The sequence below is a fragment of the Zingiber officinale genome, chromosome 4A, assembly GCF_018446385.1.
Source record: "Zingiber officinale cultivar Zhangliang chromosome 4A, Zo_v1.1, whole genome shotgun sequence".
Classification (NCBI taxonomy): domain Eukaryota; kingdom Viridiplantae; phylum Streptophyta; class Magnoliopsida; order Zingiberales; family Zingiberaceae; genus Zingiber; species Zingiber officinale.
Genome location: NC_055992.1, coordinates 136797295 through 136818833, shown reverse-complemented (window position 1 = coordinate 136818833; position 21539 = coordinate 136797295). Strand labels below are relative to the sequence as shown.

Below are 21539 nucleotides of genomic sequence, written 5' to 3'. Positions count from 1 at the left end.
AAGACACTAAGAACATCCATAATCATGAAAACTCTCCAAAAACTCATTCAATGCCAACACCACGTCAAATGTGAAAAACTCATGCATTTCTCAATTATAAAAAAACATCCTAACAACTTTTGTATGGTCCCATATTTTCTCACAAATTATTATTTTTTAATAGTTTATTTTTTTTAAAAAAAAACTAAATTTAAAAAAGCAAAAGGCTCCCTATTTAGGGAGGAGGAGCTCCCTCACTTGAGCTATGTTAGACAATAGGAGCCCGGATGCTCTAAAACAAGAAAAAGGGAATCTATGAGTTTTCTCATATTCACTTCAATATCCTTTTTTACTTCTCTAATCACTAGAGTATTACCTTTATTGTAAGGGCCACACTAAAATGTGTCTTGGCCTCCTAAAATGTGTCTTAGCCTCCTAAACCTTTTTGTTAATCCCTCTTAAAATATTCGACTTCACTGGAAGGATCTCGTGAGAAGTTGATTCGCCAGAAGTTAGTTCGATCTAATCTGACATGCCTAATGTTAGCTCGTAAGAGCTGCTTCAACAACTGTTGTATTGTCTAGTCACTCCGGCCGATTGGATCAATTATAATTATGATTCTAATTATTTATAATAATATTGAAATGAAAATATTTTGTTTAGGCATTGAAATAAGAAAAATTTTATATGGAACAATTAGATAACGATATTTATATTAAAAAGTTGAAGTAAACAAAATTTTATAAATAGAGAGTAGAAATAATTTTTTTTTACATGAAAATTGTAAGTAAAGTTGAAATTATGATTGAGAATTTTTCACCCATTAACCAATGAAATAAGAGTATTTTTAGGGTTTAAAAATATATTAAAATCATTTTGACTTTATAGATATATATAACCGAACATTAACCCCATTACGAAATAAGCAATCCTGTCCGTCAAATTTAGGGTTTCGAATGAACCATGTAACACACTGTTTGCTGGGATGCCCTAGGCCTTTCTACTATATATATATGTGTAATCGGCGATCGCGCATCTGTTGCAGTCTCGCAGCCGTCGCAGAGCAGGATTTTCTAGGTTTCTTGCGATTTTCCCTTCACCTCGATGAGTGCCTGTTTATTTTAAGTCTTTCATGGGAATGGTTCTTCTTTATTCTCCTTTAGTTGCTGCGTTAGATCGTAAAATCTGCTATATGTTATGTAGAATTTGGATTTGGTTCTATGGCGCATGTTTTGTTTCTGTTTTGGGCGTTAAAATTCCTTTTATCATCGAATTTACACCCAAGGTGCAATTTTTAATTTCTTTTTGACTATTTGAGATCTTCGTTGGGATTTCGGTGTTTGTCTATTGTGAAAGCATATTATTTGCAATTATCTTTTTAATTTGTGTATTCAATCTGTTGATCCAGTTCTGTGTCGGTTTCAGGAGGTAAGCCATGGTGAAGCATAACAACGTTGTTCCCAATAGCCATTTTAGGAAGCACTGGCAAAACTACGTGAGGACATGGTTTGATCAGCCAGCGCGGAAGACTAGGCGCCGCCTTGGTGAGCCACTCTTCTTGTACTCAGTTTTATGTTCTTTGTAAAATCTTTTACAAGAAGATATTTAGATTTTACCTGCAACATACATTCATTTTTTCATTTAGGATCTAAAATAACTCTTCATTGCAGCTCGGCAGAAGAAGGCTGCGAAGATCTTCCCTCGTCCAACTGCCGGTCCCCTTCGGCCTGTTGTACAATGTCCCACACTTAAATATAATATGAAATCTAGAGCTGGGAGAGGCTTTACTTTGGAGGAACTGAAGGTGCATGATCATAATTTTTTTTCTAAATATAATGCTTTTTTACCTCCAGATGTTTTCAAGAATACAAAGCTCAATAAATTCACTGCCAGATTTTTTTTTTTAAAGCTTTGAACTCTAGTTGTTTCTTAGATCAACTCAGTTGTATTTTGGCATGTAGAATAAGTACATTCTTCAGCTAATGAATACACTTTAGTCAAATAGAGGTTATTGGACATGCTACGGTATGCTTAAATGATTTATTTTATGCTTTTAGAACTTATTCATATGTGTATATTATTTTTTAAATGCTTCTATGATTGTATTTGGTAGAGCAATCATCAAATCTATATGATTGAGCATTCATCTAGATACTATACTCTTGAGATCATCAAATCAATATGACATGTTAAGTTCATTAATCGTTTTGAAATTCGTCCTGTTATCACTTGAACTGAGTTGTCTATGCATTCGTCTACTGTAATGTTTATATTCTACTGATTTTTGCATGAAAGTTCATCTTAAGACATTGACATTTCTTCATCACTTTTCCTCATACTTTCCATCTAAACCACACCTTAAATCCACTGCTTGTATAACTGCTGCCTAGTCAATTTTGCAAGAACTTGGGCAGTCCTTTTGATTCTGGCCGGATTCAAGTTGAGGTCCCTTTGCAAAGTTTAAATAGAAACCTGTATTCTTCTCTTTTACATCCAAAATATATGTCTAGTTACATTAATATTCTAAAGCCTAACAGTGTAAACATTTGCTGTGCATTTTTTCTTGTTATACAATGTCTTTTTTGACCTCACAGTGCATCCATATGAGATATTATTCTTTAATTCTTTCAAGTCACTAAATTGTTCCCTTCAATAATTTTGTGATTTGGCATAGAAGGTTGTCTAGATTGCTATAACAAGCACTTGTTAGCATCAGAATGGTTTGTCTATTTAAATTTATGAAGTGTGTGCTTTATTGCAATAGAAAATAGAAGAAAGTTAATCGAGAACAATATGCTAAACCCTTTTTCCTGCTGCTGGGTTCTGCAATCATTTTTGAAGAAATATAAATGATTGCATTTGTATCGGTATTTTGACCTTCTTGCGATGTCTTGGAGTTCTCATCAGTCAGATATGTTGCTAAGTGTTTTCAGAACCTGCATATCAGCATGGTTTGCTAACTGTTGACACTACATTCAATATATATTAATGTTTGTGATCGATACCACAATATGCCCACATGATTTTACAATTCTATCTAATCTATTGTTTCAGGCTGCTGGAATTTCTAAGAAACTTGCCCCAACAATTGGCATTGCTGTGGATCATCGACGTAAAAACAGATCCCTTGAAGGCCTCCAAGCTAATGTCCAAAGGTTGAAGACTTACAAAGCCAAGCTCGTTATCTTCCCCAGGCGCGCCCACAAATTTAAGGTAAGTTTCAACTATTTCTTTCCCCCAACTTGTTGCTCACTTAACTTTTTTTTGACATTTGTTGGCATTGTTTCTCGTAGAATGGAGACTCCACCGCTGAGGAACTTGCAACTGCAACTCAAGTGCAAGGCCCAGTCCTGCCCATAGTTCGCAACAAGCCTCGGTCAGTTGAGCTTGTGAAGGTCACTGACGAAATGAAATCATTTGCTGCTTATGCTAAGCTTCGAGTTGAGCGGATGAACCAGCGCCAGGTTGGAGCTCGGCTGAAGAAGGCCGCCGAGGCAGAGAAGGAAGAAAAGAAATAAGATCCCTATCATGGTTTTTGAAGTCTCATTGCATGTGTTTGTTTCTGAATGGACTGTTTGTTCTCTATTTAGAAGCTGACTGTTAAATTCTGGCTTGTCCAATGTTTTTGCTGCACACCTTGAAGACCATTATTATTATGTTAGAAAAGTTCTAATTTTAAGCTTTCTTAATTTAAATTTAATTATATATTTTTTTTGTTCTCTGCTTGTTGGTTTTTTGTTAGATATTAAAAATTATGTATTAATTATTCTATGATGAGAGTTAAACTATGATAAAAAAAGACGAGCAAAGCGATTTTTTTCATACACATGGATGATTGATCTAAATGTGGATTTGTTGTTTATTATAATTTTATACTTTTATGCATTTACGCCGTAAGTGTAAGTTTTGTGTTTAACCTAGTAATTTAAGCAACACATGTATTCAATTGATTAATCTTCGAGAACAATGAATAATATTTGTGTGAATAACTATATTTATCAATAAAAACTTTTATTGATTTTTTTAATAAAAATTAACCAAAAAAAATATATGATAACATCAAGTAAATAAATAATAATAATATGTTTAAGTAACACATGCATTCAATTGGTTATTTTACTTTGATTAATATATTAAATAAATAAAAAAATTCAATGAACCAAGTTTTATCAATAATTAACCAAATAAATTAAAAATATAAAATTTTTAAATAATCAAATAAGTTTACATTCAAAATTTGATAACAACTCAATGAATCAACATTCAACCATCTTAAATCAATGTCAAGTGGTCTTTAGGGTTGGTTCTGTTGGTAACTATATGGAATAATGATTGTAGTGGTAGGCGGAGCTTTTGTTAAATTCTCTCTCAATAGTGTGGGACAATCATGAATGGGTCGTTGATATAGCGGTATCATATTTTTTTTTTTTTAAATCAATCTCAGGCTCATAAAAAAATTAAATCAAAATTGAATAATCATTTAAGTAAGTCAAACTTGAATAATCATTTAAATGGTGGATCTAAATATATCTGATTGGACTCATTTCTTATGAATTTATAAGGCTACAAGGAATCTAACGATTCTCTCCATTACTTATTTCATATTCTCCAGAGGTATTAAAATATTATTGGAATAATAGGTTAAAAAATTCCAACGTCAACCTAATATGATTCATATCAGGTAGAATCAACATGTTGCATGTTGTAAACTTTGAATGTCATATTTTTTTATCGAGTTTGAATCATGTCACACATTATCTCAAATTAAAATTCATTCAAAGGTCTTCAAATTAATATATTGTGCATCTTGTGGATCAACCTAATTCAAAAGTTATGATATCTTAAAGTTGAACTTGTAGTTATAGTAATTATGGTTTTATTGCTATTATGTGTATGTTGTATAAATTTTGAGAGAATATAACTTTTGACTCAGGTTGATTCACGAGACACACAATATATCAAATCGAAAATATTTAAATGAGCTTCGATTTGATATATTGTATGTTTCGTAATTTAACATGAATAAAATGTTATAACTTTTCAAAGTTTACAACATGTGTGTTGTTGATCTTCTGATCCTCTAAGATCAGCAATATATATGTAAATTTTAAAAGATCATACCTTCTAATTCGGGTTGAACTACAGGACACGTAATATATTAAATTCAAACTCTATTAACAAACTTCGATTTGATATGTTGTTTGTTTCATAATTCAATCCGAATAAAAAATTATGACATCTCAAAATTTTAACATGTTGTTGCTGATCTTCAATATCAATTTTATTGTAGCAGTTAAGAAATTATAGCTGCTATTAACTACAAGTTATAATTTTGAGATGTCATAACTTTGATTTAGGTTGAATAATATGACGTATAATATATCAAAGAAGGAGCTTTGAGTTGATAAATTTTTTATTTTTAGAATGTCCTAAGTTCATCAGTCGGCTTCATTCCAAAAGTGACTAATAGACCTAAAGAATTCAAAACAGTATGAAACTAAAATTTATATGTTCATCTAGTTCTCTTGACTATAGTTATATCATTAACCATAGTTGTAAAATAACATATTGAGAGCAATTTTTTTTTTCAAAACCAACAACATAAATTCATTCCTTAATATGTCGTACTCAATATCATTTTATAGAAAAAAGTTGATAAAATCTCATCAATAATTTCATTACCAATATATATTAAAATAATAATATTTTTAAATACAAGTACAAGATCATTTTATAACATACCAAATAATAATTTACAATAAATAAACAAAAACTATAATATTTCAACAACAATAATAATTTTTTAAAAAAATATCATACTAGCATCAATTTACAACGGTTATATCATACAATAACAACAAAGGTTTTATTGAGTTTTACAATAACAACACACATTACAACAACACACAAGAATAGCTGTCACACCCCTAAAGGAGTCTCTACCGATAAAATTTCGGCAGCATCTCCCCTGTACCGGTGACAATATGAAGCATAAGTACATATAGCACAGACATACTCATAAGCAGTATACAACAGCCCACACGGTTGGATAAATAACACAACCACACAGTTTTAATAGCAGCCCACACGGCTGAAACATAACACAGCGGAAATCACAAAATAAGGAGCATAAAACAACAGAGCAACTAACTGCGAGCCTCAGCTTGACACACTATTAACAAATCAAATACAAGATACCACAAACGATACTCCAAATAACAGAATACACAAGTACAAGAACAAGTACAAAACCAAATACAAATAGCGTAAGGAATACCAAAATTATAAGATCGTCCTCGAATGTGACGTGGGACTGGTGGACAGTATCTCCTGGCGACTCCATAAATCCTTTACTTGCTACCTGGTGAAATTACCAATATACAGGGTGGTGAGTATAAAGACTTAGCAGGTAATAGACAGATAGTGCATGAGTATAGTAAAGAACTAGAGATACAAAGGTATACAATCTCGTAGGGAATATAGCAGATACTAAAGTGATATCATAGTAAATGTCCATACCTGAAACCATATCCTAGGCTAGTACTAGAAGGTCAGAAGTAGTAAAGATCTACTATAGTACTACTCATACTACAAGAGTAGCATGTGAGGTATATACATAATACCAATAGTTGAGTCAGTGTCTAAACACATACAACAAATGTATATCTCAACATATGTAATCATAACAGCATAAGCAACAACAGTATAAACTAGCAATAACAGTATAAGTAACAACAACATAAACTAGCAATAACAGCATAAGTAAGCAGCCAACAGTACAAGTATAATAACAACAGCATATGCATGGATGGTCACCCCGCCCACCTCTCTGCACCACGACCCCTGTATGGTTGAAAGGCCGGATCGATGACAACTGCACGACACTCCAGCCGCCACTGCTCTCGAGTAACCGAGTGGGCAGTTTGCATAGTAGCTATCTAGCTACGTAGCAATAGGGTCCCTGCTGCTCACAACTCCAACCGCCACTACCCATGAGTGGTCGTGTGTGACACGATAGGACAAGCGGTACGCTCCAGCCGCCATTACCCATGAGTGACCGAGCGTGCGTCCCTGGCCAACGACCCTCTCAACCACAAGGGAGACATGGTCGTCGGCATGCATGCAATGACATGACACGTAATATGTAGTAGTCATCATATATATAAACAGATAACAGGTATGCTACATGAAGCCAACATGCTCAATAAGGTATGTAAACGTACAACATACAAAACATGTAAACATGGTAACTAGTATCCATATATCCAATATCCAACATTTAGCATCAGGTATCTAGTGTCTAGTATCCAATATCTAATATCTAGTATTTGGTAACTAGTATCTGCTAAATATCATATAGATAGCAACGAGAGACTGTATCGACATAGAAACGAGTAGCTCAAAGATTGAGTAGAAGTATCAAACGCAGGAAAAATAAGAGTGGAGTCAACATAAACACAATATCTATCTGAATATAAAGCTCATGCACTAGGGTCAAAATACTATAGAGATAAAGCAAGAAATACCCGTCTTTATTTGTCGATCGTAACAAATAATGCCACATCGAGACGTGTCTCCGACTAGTATCCTGCAACACAGAATACATAATACTGCTAAGTAATATCATAATCCAAATAGCTAATCCTAATCCCAATCCGATTAGGAATCAACATTTTAATTCCCTTTACTGCTCCAACACTTCTTTCACACCTAATCCCCTTATGATTTAATTCAATTCAATTAGTTAACCCTTCTTGTTAACATGCTTCAATTATCCATCAAGATACAAACTAACAATCCAGCTAATATAATCAATCATGTATCAATTAATCCTCAATTAATACATCATTTAATCCTTGTCTTAAATCAACTAGGCATCATGAATCAATTCTCCTTAATTCATCTAACTCAATTAACCAAAACTATAATAATCTCAACTATTCATAACCATTCCATACGCAACTCAGCTTAAGCTAAATATAAACTAATTCCAACAACTCACCCTAATAGGAAGCCTCCTTTGTGGACTCACAGTTGAGGAAAGTGGCTTCCAACAATGATGGACTGAACTGTGGATCGTCGGCAACTAGTGTTGGCTGAAACTACATCAATTAGCCAAACCACTAATTACAATACCCAAACAGAATACGAGATGAAATCTCTACCAACCTAACATTAAGCACGTCTTACCCCTTACCCAGATTTGAATTGGCAGTAACTTCCCTTCCAATTGCAATGGTGGGGAACAGGGGTTGCTGACCCCTGCTGCAATCAATAACCCTGTCCAGTGGAGAACCCGAGCAGTAATCCTTCACGTAACCGGGATCGCTGCAACTAAGGACCTGCAACCCAGTACACCCATCGATGGTCAATAGCGATCAACAATTGGACAAGAACAGAGTTGTTGGTTGCTATTCAGAATATCGTGTTGGTTCCCCTGTACAAAAATTTTGTACAAGTCTTGAACCACTCCTAACAACCTATTGTGTTCTTTAAAAATTAAATTTGGAATCGCAAACAGAACTTAACATTATTGATTCCAAATTCAACTTATCTGTTCTTAGAGGTTTAGACTTGGATTGCAAACGATGATTAACATTATTAATCCAAATCCACCCATATTACAAATTTGATTAAATATTATTTTCAGAGATCGACTTCCAGGTTAAACATGGCGAGGCACTAGGCCTTCTTGGGTATGAGATCATCCACCACTTCTTAGACAAACACTACAAAAAAACATATATTTGGCGACAAATATTTGGAACGAAAATTATTCGCCCCAAAATTGCGACAAATTTTGGGTCGAAAAAAAATTTCGACCCAAATAACCAACGAAAATTGCAACAAAAAAGTTTTGTTTCAAATTTGCAACAATAGAACATTTCGTTGCTAAATTCGTCGCCAAATCTGGAACGAATTCAGAATTCGTCCCAGATTTTGGGACAAATACTGGATTCGTCCCAAATTCTGGGACGAATCCAGGATTCGTCCCAAAATCTGGGACGAATCCAGGATTTGTTCCAAAAATGACATTATTTTTAAAAAAAGACAATCAAATATCGAAGGCTTATATCTTGACCTAGAGACATCGAAATTTGATAAAACAAGTTTCTATGCATTCGTATCATTAATTTGATCGTAAATATGTCACCATGAATATTTTTTAAATAATATTTTAAGTGATTCAAATTTATAATACCAAATTAGGTCAAATTGCAATTAAAAAATACCAAAAATAAATATATTTGGTAATAAATATTTTTATGGATATATTTACGATTAGGACAATGATACGAACACATAGAAATTTATTTCATCAAATTCCGATGTCTCTAGGTCAAGATATAAGCTTTCGGTCTTTGATTTAATGTAATTTAAATTAAATTTAGTTTTGGGACGAATCCTGGATTCGTCCCAAAATTTGGGACGAATCCAGGATTCGTCCCAAAAATTTAATTATCTTAAAAAAAAAACAAAATGGGACGTCTCATATACGGACCTAGAGACATCGGAATTTGATGAAATAAATTTCTATGCGTTCATATTATTGTCCTGATCGTAAATATATACATAAAAATATTTTTTAACAAATATATTTATTTTTGGAATTTTTAATTCTAATTTTACCTAATTAGGTATAAAAAATTTAAATAAATTAAATTATTAATTAAATATGGATGGTGACATATTTATGATCAGGGCAATGATACGAATGCATAGAAACTTGTTTCATCAAATTCCGATGTCTCTAGGTCAAGATATAAGCTTTCGGTCTTTGATTTAATTTATTTTAAATTAATTTAAGTTTTGGGACGAATCCAGGATTCGTCCCAAAAATTTAATTATCTTAAGAAAAAAAAAAATGGGACGCCTCATATACGGACCTAGAGACATCGGAATTTAATGAAATAAATTTCTATGCGTTCGTATCATTGTCCTGATCGTAAATATATACATAAAAATATTTTTTAACAAATATATTTATTTTTGGAATTTTTAATTCTAATTTTACCTAATTTGGTATACAAAATTTAAATAAATTAAATTATTAATTAAAAATAATGGATGGTGACATATTTATGATCAGGGCAATGATACGAAGGCATAGAAATTTGTTTCATCAAATTCTGATGTCTCTAAATCAAGATATAAGCTTTCGGTCTTTGATTTAATTTATTTTAAATTAATTTAAGTTTTGGGACGAATCGAGATTCGTCCCAAATATAACTAAAAAAAAAAAAAAATGACGCCTCATATACGGACCTAGAGACATCGGAATTTGATGAATTAAATTTCTATGCATTCGTATCATAGTCCTGATCGTAAATATATACATAAAAATAATTTTTAACAAATATATTTATTTTTGGAATTTTTAATTCTAATTTGACCTAATTTGATATGAAAATTTTAAATAAATTAAATTATTAATTAAAAAATATGGATGGTGACATATTTACGATCAGGGCAACGCATAGAAACTTGTTTCATCAAATTCCGATGTCTCTAGGTCAAGATATAAGCTTTCGGTCTTTGATTTAATTTATTTTAAATTAATTTAAGTTTTGGGACGAATCCAGGATTCGTCCCAAAAATTTAATTATCTTAAAAAAAAAAACAAAATGGGACGCGTCGTATACGGACCTAGAGACATCAGAATTTGATGAAATAAATTTCTATGCGTTCGTATCGTTGTCCTGATCGTAAATATATCCAAAAAAATATTTTTTACCAAATATATTTATTTTTGGAATTTTTTAATTCCAATTTGACCTAATTTGGTATTAAAAATTTGAATCACTTAAAATAATATTTAAAAAATATGGATGGTGACATATTTACGATCAAGGCAACGATACGAACGTATAGAAACTTTTTTCATCAAATTCCGATGTCTGTAGGTCCATATTTAAGTTTTCAGACATTAATTTACAACCGTTCACTACACAACACCTTTTTAGTTAATAGCAACCTATATATGTATTAAAAAATATCTACCTAGAGACATCGGAATTTGATGAAATAAATTTCTATGCATTCGTATCATAGTCCTTATCATAAATATATACATAAAAATATTTTTTAACAAATATATTTATTTTTGGAATTTTTTATTCAAATTTGACCTAATTTGGTATGAAAAATTTAAATAAATTAAATTATTAATTAAAAAATATGGATGGTGACATATTTACGATCAGGGCAACGATACGAACGCATAGAAACTTGTTTCATCAAATTCCGATGTCTCTAGGTCAAGATATAAGCTTTCGGTCTTTGATTTAATTTATTTTAAATTAATTTAAGTTTTGGGACGAATCCTGGATTCGTCCCAAAATTTGGGACGAATCCAGGAATTCGTCCCAAAGTTTGGGACGAATATCTGGATTCGTCCCAAATTTTGGGACGAATCCAGAGATTCGTCCCAAAAATTTAATTATCTTAAAAAAAATAAAATAAAATGGGACGCCTCATATACGGACCTAGAGACATCGGAATTTGATGAAATAAATTTCTATGCGTTCGTATCGTTGTCCTGATCGTAAATATATCCATAAAAATATTTTTTACCAAATATATTTATTTTTGGAATTTTTTAATTCCAATTTGACCTAATTTGGTATTAAAAATTTGAATAAATTAAATTATTAATTAAAAATTATGGATGGTGACATATTTATGATCAGGGCACTGATACGAACGCATAGAAATTTGTTTCATCAAATTCCGATGTATCTAGGTCAAGATATAAGCTTTCGGTCTTTGATTTAATTTATTTTAAATTAATTTAAGTTTTGGGACGAATCCTGGATTCGTCCCAAAGTTTGGGATGAATCTTGGATTCGTCCCAAAATTTGGGACGAATCCAGAAATTTGTCCCAAATATAGGGACGAAATTGGGAACAAAAAATATTTGTTCCTAAAAACCCTAGATCTAATTCCCAACCCGATTCTTTTTCCCTTCTCTTTCTTTCCTCTCTCCCCCCCTTCTTCCCATCTGCGATTTCTGGTTTCGGCCACATCTCCGACCGACGACGGCGTGATCTACGACGATCGGCGGTGGAAAATTTTCGTTGGTAAGCAAAACGCTCTCGGATCTCTCTCTCTCGGCGTCGCGAGGCTGCCTGCCGGCGTGGGCTGGCCGCGCCACCGCTCTTCTCGCTCTCGTGCACGCCGCCGCCGAGGCTGCCGCCGCCGCGCCGCCTCCGCGCTCTCCAGGCGCTGGCGGCTTGCAACCTCGCGCGCACAACCTCGGCGGCCTTGCCTCCGGCGACCTGCTGCCTCCGTGATCCAGGTTGGCTGCCGGTGCCATCGGTGGCCACGTTTGGCCGCGGGTGGCCGCGTGGCAGTGCTTGGCAGGATGAGGTTGATCATTGTTTCATTTTTTAATTAATATTCAAAAGTTACTGTCTAAATTGATAATGTTCTTTGTGCGGATCTCATTTTGGCGTGATCTCGGTGTAGTTGAAGACCTGTATTTGTTGACTTCTTTTCGGTATTCTTAAGTTCGTTATTATGCATTTACTGATCTGTATATAAAGTTAGCTTTAAATAATTTTATTATAGTTGATTAATTGCGTTAGTTCTTTTTAATAAGTTGTTGTTTGTTGTTTTGTCTTCAATGATAAGATTTATGTATAGTTACTTTTAATAATGTTTAACTAAGCAGTTGAATTCAGGTAAAATGCAGAATGAGCGAAGTTGGATGTATAACAAAATTTGCCTAATCGTCGGGGGTTAACTCTGAGTTTATCACTGGATGAGGCAATTTTAAATTTTGCATCTACTCAAGTTATGTATATGGATGGCAAGAAGATAAGGTGCGGCGTGTAGAAAATGTCACAATGGGAAATTTTTATCCACCGATAAAGTTGAAGAACATCTTTGTAGATTTGGTTTTACTCCGAATTATTATAATTGGACAAGTCATGGCGAACCGTTCATATCTGATGAGGATTATGGACGGAATTTTCAAGCCTCTGCTAGTGGGGATCAGAGTTATTATGAACAATTCAATCCATATCAGAGGATGGTAATTGATGCAAGTTGTCGAATTATATTCGAGGCGCTTGGTGCAAGTTCTAGTTTTCCTCCAACAAGTGAACAAATGTTTGCCACTAATACATTGCCGTTGGAGGAGCACGATGTACCAGTCTGGATGAAATATATTACAAATTTCAAGAAGTATTGAGTCTCGCAAATGAACCATTATATTCCGGTTGTGACAGTCAAACTAAATTATCTCTCACATCCAGTCTATTAAATATAAAGGCAGATCATAATATGTCACAAGATTGTTTTAATGATGTTGTTCAAGCGTTTGACGATACATTGCCACGTGATCACAGTTTGCCTCTTGATTTTTACAGTATGAAAAAACTGGTGAAAGATTTAGGTCTTCCAGTTGAAAGAATTGATGTTTGCAGAGATGGTTGTATGTTATATTGGGGAGATGATGCAGAAGTAGAGGTTTGTAAATTCTGTAATCAAGATAGGTATAAGACAACCAGGAGTCAACAACGACGTAAAGCACACAGCCAGTTGTTTTATTTACCTTTAACTCCTAGGTTACAAAGATTGTATGCATCAAAGGCAACTGCGGAACACATGACTTGGCATGCAACTCATCAAACAGAAGAGGGTTTAATGTGTCATCCATCAGATGCAGATGCTTGGAAAAATTTTGATAGAACATATCCAGATTTTGCAAAGGAGACTAGAAATATTAGATTATGTCTATGTGCTGATGGATTTGCTCCGTTTGGTAAATCAGGAAGAAATTATTCTTGTTGGCCAGTTATTTTAACGCCGTATAATCTTCCGCCTGGGATGTGCATGAAAACACCTTATATGTTTTTAACATTGGTTGTACCAGGTCCGCAAAAGCCAGAAAAGTTAATAGATATTTATATGCAACCTCTGATAGCAGAACTTAAACAACTATGGGATGAAGGTGTTCCTACATACGATGTTCATTCTAACCAGATGTTTATACTGAAGGCTGCTCTTCTTTGGACCATAAATGACTTTCCAGCTTATGGTACGCTATCAGGTTGGAGTACTGCTGGGATCTTGGGATGCCCAATATGTATGGAGAGATCAAAGTCATTCAGATTGAAACACGGAAAGAAACTAAGTTATTTTGATTGTCATAGGCAATTCTTACCAACAAATCATAAGTTCAGAAAGAATAAAGATGAATTCACTAAAAATAGGATCGAAAGAACACTTCCGCCATTGAGATTGGTGGTCAAGATATTTGGTACAGAGTGCATCACTTTCCCTCTGTTATTGAACAACCATATGGTACAAATTATGAATATGGGAGTACACATAAATGGACTAAACGAAGTATATTTTGGGATTTACCGTATTGGTTTAGTCATTTGATACATCATAATCTCGATGTAATGCATATTGAGAAGAATGTTTTGATAATCGATAAATCTGTGATGGATATCACGGAAAAACAAAAGACAATCTCAATGCAAGAAAAGATATGCGACTCATATGTAAAAGACCCACACTTGATGTCGATGAAAATAGTAGAGGACCAAAGCCAAAGGCAATTTATACATTAAATAAGGATCAAAGACGTGTCCTATGTGAATGGTTGAAATCTTTGAAATTTCCAGATGGGTATGTCTCTAATCTTGGAAGATGTGTTGATATGAAAGAATGGAAGTTAATTGGTATGAAAAGTCATGATTGTCATATCATAATGCAAAGACTGATTCCTATTGCTTTTAAGGAACTCTTACCACAATTTGTATGGGGAGCGATTACGGAGTTAAGTATTTTCCTACATGATATTTGCTCAACAGTTTTGAAACGTTCACACATGGAGAAGTTAGAGAGAGATATTCCAATCATTTTGTGCAATTTGGAAAGAATATTTCCACCCTCTTTTTTTGACTCCATGGAGCATCTTTTGGTTCACTTGCCATATGAGGCCAAAGTTGGAGGACCCGTTCATTTTCGGTGGATGTATCCATTTGAGAGGTAGAGTGTGTTATTTGTATAATTCGAATGTTTGAATGAAAAAAAAATATTTCTACTCCTGGATTATTTATATATATATATATATTTAATATAATTTTATATATCTTCAATAGATTCTTATATCATTTGAAGAAAAAGGTGAAAAATAAAGCACGAGTTGAAGCCTCTATTGTTAATGCATACATTGTGGAGGAAGTCACCACTTTTGCATCATATTATTTTGAACCTCATGTTCAATGCAAAAGGCGAAGAGCGGGCAGAAATGATGAGGGTCCTATTGATCCAAATGTTACCTCATTTTCAATTTTTAACTACCTTGGTCGACCAAGTGGACCATGTAAACAAAGATACTTAACTGGTAAAGAATGGCGAGCAGCCCAAACATATATTTTACTAAATTGTCCAGAAGTATCATCATATTACGAGTAAGTATATATTTTTATTTTTATTTCTTTATTTTTTCAATTATTTGTGTAACAATATGTTTTTTTGAGTAGGATATTTACCAACTTATATTCTGAATTATCGGCACAAGAGTTCGATCGATTTTGTGAAGAAGAATTTGCTGCATGGTTCAAATCATATGTAAGTAAAAAATCTATATTTGTGTGATACATATGCATACTTTTAACAATTTGTGTTTTGACCTTAGGTTCAAGCTAATCAATCTCACCTTGAACAAGAATGGCTAATCCATCTGTCATGGGGTCCAAATTCATGCGTACGCACTTGGCCAGCATATTTCATAAATGGATATAATTTTCATACTCAAGACTATGGAATGGGCAAGAATACCATGAATAGTGGGGTGTGCGTATCGTCTTCCAATGAAGGAGGTCCAAGTATTGATTTTTATGGTTTGTTGGATGAAATTATAGAAGTAGAATACCCAGGACCACAAATGCAAGTTATATTATTTATGTGTCGCTGGTTTGACCCTGTTAGAGGGATGAAAGTGCATCCACATTATAATTTAGTTGAAATAAATCATAAGAGATTTTATAAGAGATATGAACCATTTGTGTTGGCACAACAAGCAATTCAAGTATTCTATTCTTCATATCCGAGTTTGAAACGCGATAAGATTGATTGGTGGGCTGTTTGTAAAACTAAAGCACGAAAAAAAATTGAGGCACGTTGGGAAAACATTGCATATCAACAAGAGGAAGTTTCAAATACCTTTCAGACTGAGGAATATATTATTCCAACTTTACGAGATCCCAACGGTGTAGTAATCAACGTAGATAGAAGTGAAATTGATGATGATGATGAGGAGGAGGAGGAGGAGGAGGAGGAGGAGGAGGAAGAGGAAGAGGAAGAGGAAGAGGAGGAGGAAGAGGAAGAGGAGGATGAGGATGATAATGACAATGATGACTTTGATTTTTGATGATGGGTAAGTTTTGTTAGCTTATTTAAAGAAATTTCCCATATTTTATTGTATATACTGTCTCTTTTATAATTTGATTTACTTTATCTGTTAACACATTGTATTTATTCCTACAGGTCATCAGAGGTCACATTTCATAAATTTCCCCTCCATCCTTTTCCATAATCTTTACATAAAAATGGTAAGTTTTTAATTATCCTTTGTTATGTATTAGATCTGTAATTAACTTTATTAAATTGTTGAAATTTCCAGCATATATTTCGACGTGGTGGACGTAGACGGCGACCACAGGACCAGACACATCCATCACCTGCCAGTGAACCTAATCCACCCCCTACTCAAGCAGGCCCATCCCATGTGTCTTCTCCACCGGCATCATATTCTCCTGCCAGTGTACCTATGCCACCCCTTCATCAGCCGGGCCCTTCTCATGTACCTTCTGCACCGGTTTCATATTCGCCGCCACAAGTACCTTACCCAGAACAGTTACCTGTCCACTCAGATCCTCCTGACTCAGCAAGAAACTCATTTGCTGAGTTTAGGAATGATAGAGCCCCTTTAGTCCCCATCGGTGATTCGTAAGTACTATAAAATATTTTATTTGTTAGATCTATCTTAATTATATAATATCATTATTTTGTAATTTAATGCAGCTTTGAAAATCCGGTACAAGTTGTTCGAGAAATAAATAGGATCGTGAACAACCATTGGGGAGGGGATTCTTTGACATATTCAAGCACTCCACCAGCCACAAAACAACTTTGGTGGAGCGAGTTCAAAGTAAATTTTCTTAACTTTACTTCAATTTTACAGTGATTATATAATAAAATAAATTTCTATTTCAGCGCTTAAATAATTGGGACCCGAATGACGAAATGGAGATACGAAGAATATTTAAAAAGAAATGTGGCGATCACATTAGACATGTATTAAGTCACGCAAAGAGTCGGCGGAAAAAACCAAACTTCATCACTGAAGAAAATTGGGAGAGGATCACTCTATTTTGGGCAACGGAGGAAAGTAAACAAAGGAGTGACTTGAATAGAATGAATCAATCTCACAATTCTGGTGACTCAAGTGCTATATATGCGGGAGGCTCCATTAACATAGATGAGCATAGACGGAGAATGGTAATAGTTTCACTCTTTCACAAATTTTTAATATATATCAAATTATTTCGTTATTTGAAATAATGTTTTTTTAGACCAAGGAGACAGGGAAGGAGCCTTCTTTCATTGATGCTTTCACTCGCACTTTTAAAAAAAAGATAACACATGGAGTGGGGCGAGAGCAAAAGCAGTCAAGGTTGGAATTAATTTTTATTTTACCTTAATATATGGTTTAAATTTAATTATTTACCTACCATTATTGTCTTAATATTATATGTGTTTCTATTATATCTAATCAATATCGTATGTGTTTTACAAAACAGGAAAAATATGATCAACTCGAGCTAGCTCAAACATGCTCACAAGCTGGCATCGATAGTCAGGGGTCTGAGGAGTCTGTTGGCAATAATTTGAGTTTATGGTTAGAGGCCAGTGGAGGACCAAAAGGGGGAAGGATATTGGGGATGGGTTCCTTGAGTAGAACCCAAAGATTAGTTGGAACTTCTTCCTCCACATCAGCACTTACGACCCAAGTAAATACCTTGACTGATGAGGTTAGCCATCTGAAGGAAATAATTTCGCAAAGAGACCAAGAAAGGGTGCAAAGAGACCTAGAACGGGCTAATTTGGAGAAAGATATTAGAGAAATGCGCCGACAACAAGAATTTATTATGCAACACCTTCAGTTGAGCTCCGCTCAATGTCAGAATCCTCCCAATGATGACGATGATGATGCCTACGATGATAACGATGATGGCGGTGATGATTTTTGATAATTTTAATAATGTATGATGATTTTTTTTTCTTATGTTTACTGCTTTACACATTAATCAATGGTTTTTTAACTTTTCAACTCTGCCATTTGTAGGTTAAGTCTGTTGTCTTCTTGCACTGTTCCACTGTCAATGTATGAGATGACTTATCTTTGACGTAGACTAATCTATATGATTCTTAGTTGTGTACCAGTAACAAAATTAAAGCATAATTAGGCAATATGAATGAAGTCTCTAATACTCTGACTTTATTTTTTTCCTGATTTGATAATGTTGTTTGTGCAGGTCTCAAGTTGGTCTGATCTCAGTGTAGTTGAAGACAGCTGTTCACCTCTTTTCGGTATTCCTAAGTTCTTTAATATGCATTGACTGATCTATATATAAAGTTAGCTTTAAATAATTATGTTATAGTTGTTTAATTATATAAAGTTAACTTTAAATAATTATGTTAAAATTAACTTTAAATAGTTGTTTAATTGTGTTCATTCTTTTTGATAAGTTACTCTTTCTTGTTTTATCTTCAATGATAATGATGCATAAAAGTTCTGAATTTGATCTATGTATAGTTTCAAAACTATATAGATACATAAAAGTTTTATATTTCATCTAGAATTACATTACACTATTCTAAAATTCTTTACTAGATAACGATGCATCCTCCTACCTTAATATTTTGTAAAGAGTTGTTAAAAATGTGCTAAACTTATTCATATGAAATTGTCAACTAGTTAACACAATGAAATGAACAATTATTTTAAACATCCTTTAGTTTACATTAAATATCAACCAAAGACAAACCTATAAATTCAGCAAATTAAAATGAAAAATAAAGTTAACTAAGTGAGAAAATTTAAACCCTAATATCATACTTCACAATATCTCTCTCTCGTTTTCTCTATATGATGTGTCAATTATATTAGGTTGTATCGTAGTTACGATACATGTACTTAGCTTCAAAATAATTCTTATAATTTTCTTTACCGTTGTTATGACATAGATGATTCATATCGTTGGTAAATATGACTTTTATTATATTTAGGCCTTTTATTAGAATGTTTAAGGAATTTCATATTTATGTTTTGTTTCCAATTATTCTTTTTACATGGTCATATCGTATAATATTTACAATCTTTCTTGTTAGACATGATCTAGTTTATTTGTTTGTTGTTATGTAGGCAAAAGAGATTTGATGGGGATCAAAGATTTTGTGGCTCATGAAGATGACTATATGTATTCTTAGTGTTGTTGGTTGGATGATGGATTTATAAAACATTGGGTTGTTGAACTTTGTATCATATTTTCTAGTAGCTTGAACAAGATGGATATTGTAAACTTTGTTGCAAACTTTATACTTCTTGAATTATGAGTTGATCGATGTGTTGAATGTTAAATTAGGATGTGTTGAATGTTAAATTAAATTGTGTTGAATGCATATTATTTGTTATTTGAATTTGGTTTGTATGTATTTGGATTGTATTGCAGAAAGAGATTGAAGCTAGAAAAAATTATTTGAAATAGGGACGAATTTGGCAACGAAAATTATTTGTCCCCATTCTATCGTAATTTGGGACAAAATTATTTTCGTCCCAGAATTCGTTCCAGATTTTGGGACGAATTTTGGGACGAATCCACAAAATTCGTCCCAAATTTCGTCCCAGAATCTGGGACGAATTGTGGATTCGTCCCAAAATTCGTCCCAGATTCTGGGACGAATTTTGGGACGAATCCACAAATTTCGTCCCAAATTTCGTCCCAGAATTTGGGACGAATTCTGGGACGAAAAATTATCTGGTGTGTAATGAGCTTGGCAAGTTTTTGTTGCGAAATTCGTTGCCAGTTTTGTAACAAATTTATTATTCGTTGCAAAATTAGGAACAAAGATGGCAACAAAAATAATTTTGTCCCCGAATTTGTCCCCAAATTCGTTGCAATATTAGGGACAAACTTGGCAACAAAATATAATTTGTCACCGAATTCGTCCCCAAATTTGTTGCAAAAATCAAGACAATTTTGGCGGATAATTTATATAAATTCGTCCCTAAATTTGTTCCTAGGTTTGCAACAAAAACAGTTTTCGTTGCAAATTTCTATACTTTTTTGCAACGAATTTGGGGACGAAAATTTTTTTCGTCGCCAAATTCGTCCCCAAATTCGTCCCCAAATTTGCAACAATCCATAATTCGTTCCAAAAGTTGGCATCAACCATTTTGGGACGAAAAAATTTTCGTCCCAAAATTTGTCGCAAAAATTTTTGCAACGAATTTTTTTTCAAAATTCGTCCCCAATTTTGTCCCGAAATCCCTTATTTTTTGTAGTGAAAGTCTTTCAACAAAATTCAATATTTAATTTCCTTATAGTAACCCTAGGTTTAACCATTAAGAACAATCGAATCACAAGATCAAAAAACAAAAGAAACACAAAATCGAATCATAATTCGAAACCTAGAATCGTTAGCCTCTTGTGTTTGGTATTTCAAAATTCATACAAAAGATGAACTAGTTATAATATGGAAACAAAACTAGTTATACCTTTTGTAGCGTATAGACTTCACGATCTTCTATTGTATTTCTCTTCTTATCTCGGACGTCGTGTGTGTGACAATATACCAAGACGAGAATCCACCTAAGCCTTCTTCTTTCTTCCAAATTTTGGCCACCAACTTTCTCCAAGAGATGATGAAGTTCGGCCATCAACCAAGCTCCAAGGGATGCTAGGAAATAATGCCTCCTTTCTCTATTCCTCCTTCAAGCAAAATTTGGCCAACCACCAAGCTCCAAGAGATGATGCCGCCGGCTACCAAAGAGGAAGAGAAGGAGAAGAAGGGTCGGCCACAAGGAATAAGAGAGGAAGAATAATAGATGTGTTACTAGGTGAGGCACCCCTGCTCCTCTTTTATATTCCTTGGTTTTGACAAATAAGGAAAGTTTTAAATATAATTAAAACTTCCTTATATTCCTTGCCAATGACTAAAAAGGAAAGTTTTAAAACAAAAAAAAAATTAAAACTTCCTTTTCTTCTTGTTATGGCCGGCCACCCCTTTAATTTCAAACAAGGAATGTTTTAAACATGAAATTAAAACTTCCTTATTTGTTTCCGGTAAGAAATTTTAATTAAAAAATTTCTTTCTTTAAATCTCTTGTTGGTTGTAAAAGAAAAATTATATAAATTAAAATATTTCTTTTAAAATATGTGGATGGTTTCTAAAAAGAAAAGTTTTATCAAAAATTAAAATCTTCCTTTTAATTACAAATAAGGAAAGATATCAAACATTTCTCTTAATCCTTT

The 21539-nt window shown here is 33.5% G+C and overlaps 1 protein-coding gene across 1 annotated transcript; it reads left to right on the top strand.

The window, feature by feature from the left end:
- The first annotated feature begins 918 nt into the window (after window positions 1–918).
- LOC121971392 (60S ribosomal protein L13-1-like) lies at window positions 919–3668 on the top strand. The gene is made up of 5 exons (XM_042522642.1): window positions 919–1056; window positions 1405–1523; window positions 1650–1783; window positions 3034–3192; window positions 3273–3668. The coding sequence occupies exons 2-5, from the start codon at window positions 1415–1417 to the stop codon at window positions 3495–3497; spliced, it is 627 nt and encodes a 208-aa protein (XP_042378576.1). The 5' UTR covers window positions 919–1056; window positions 1405–1414; the 3' UTR covers window positions 3498–3668.
- Window positions 3669–21539: the final 17871 nt, after the last annotated feature.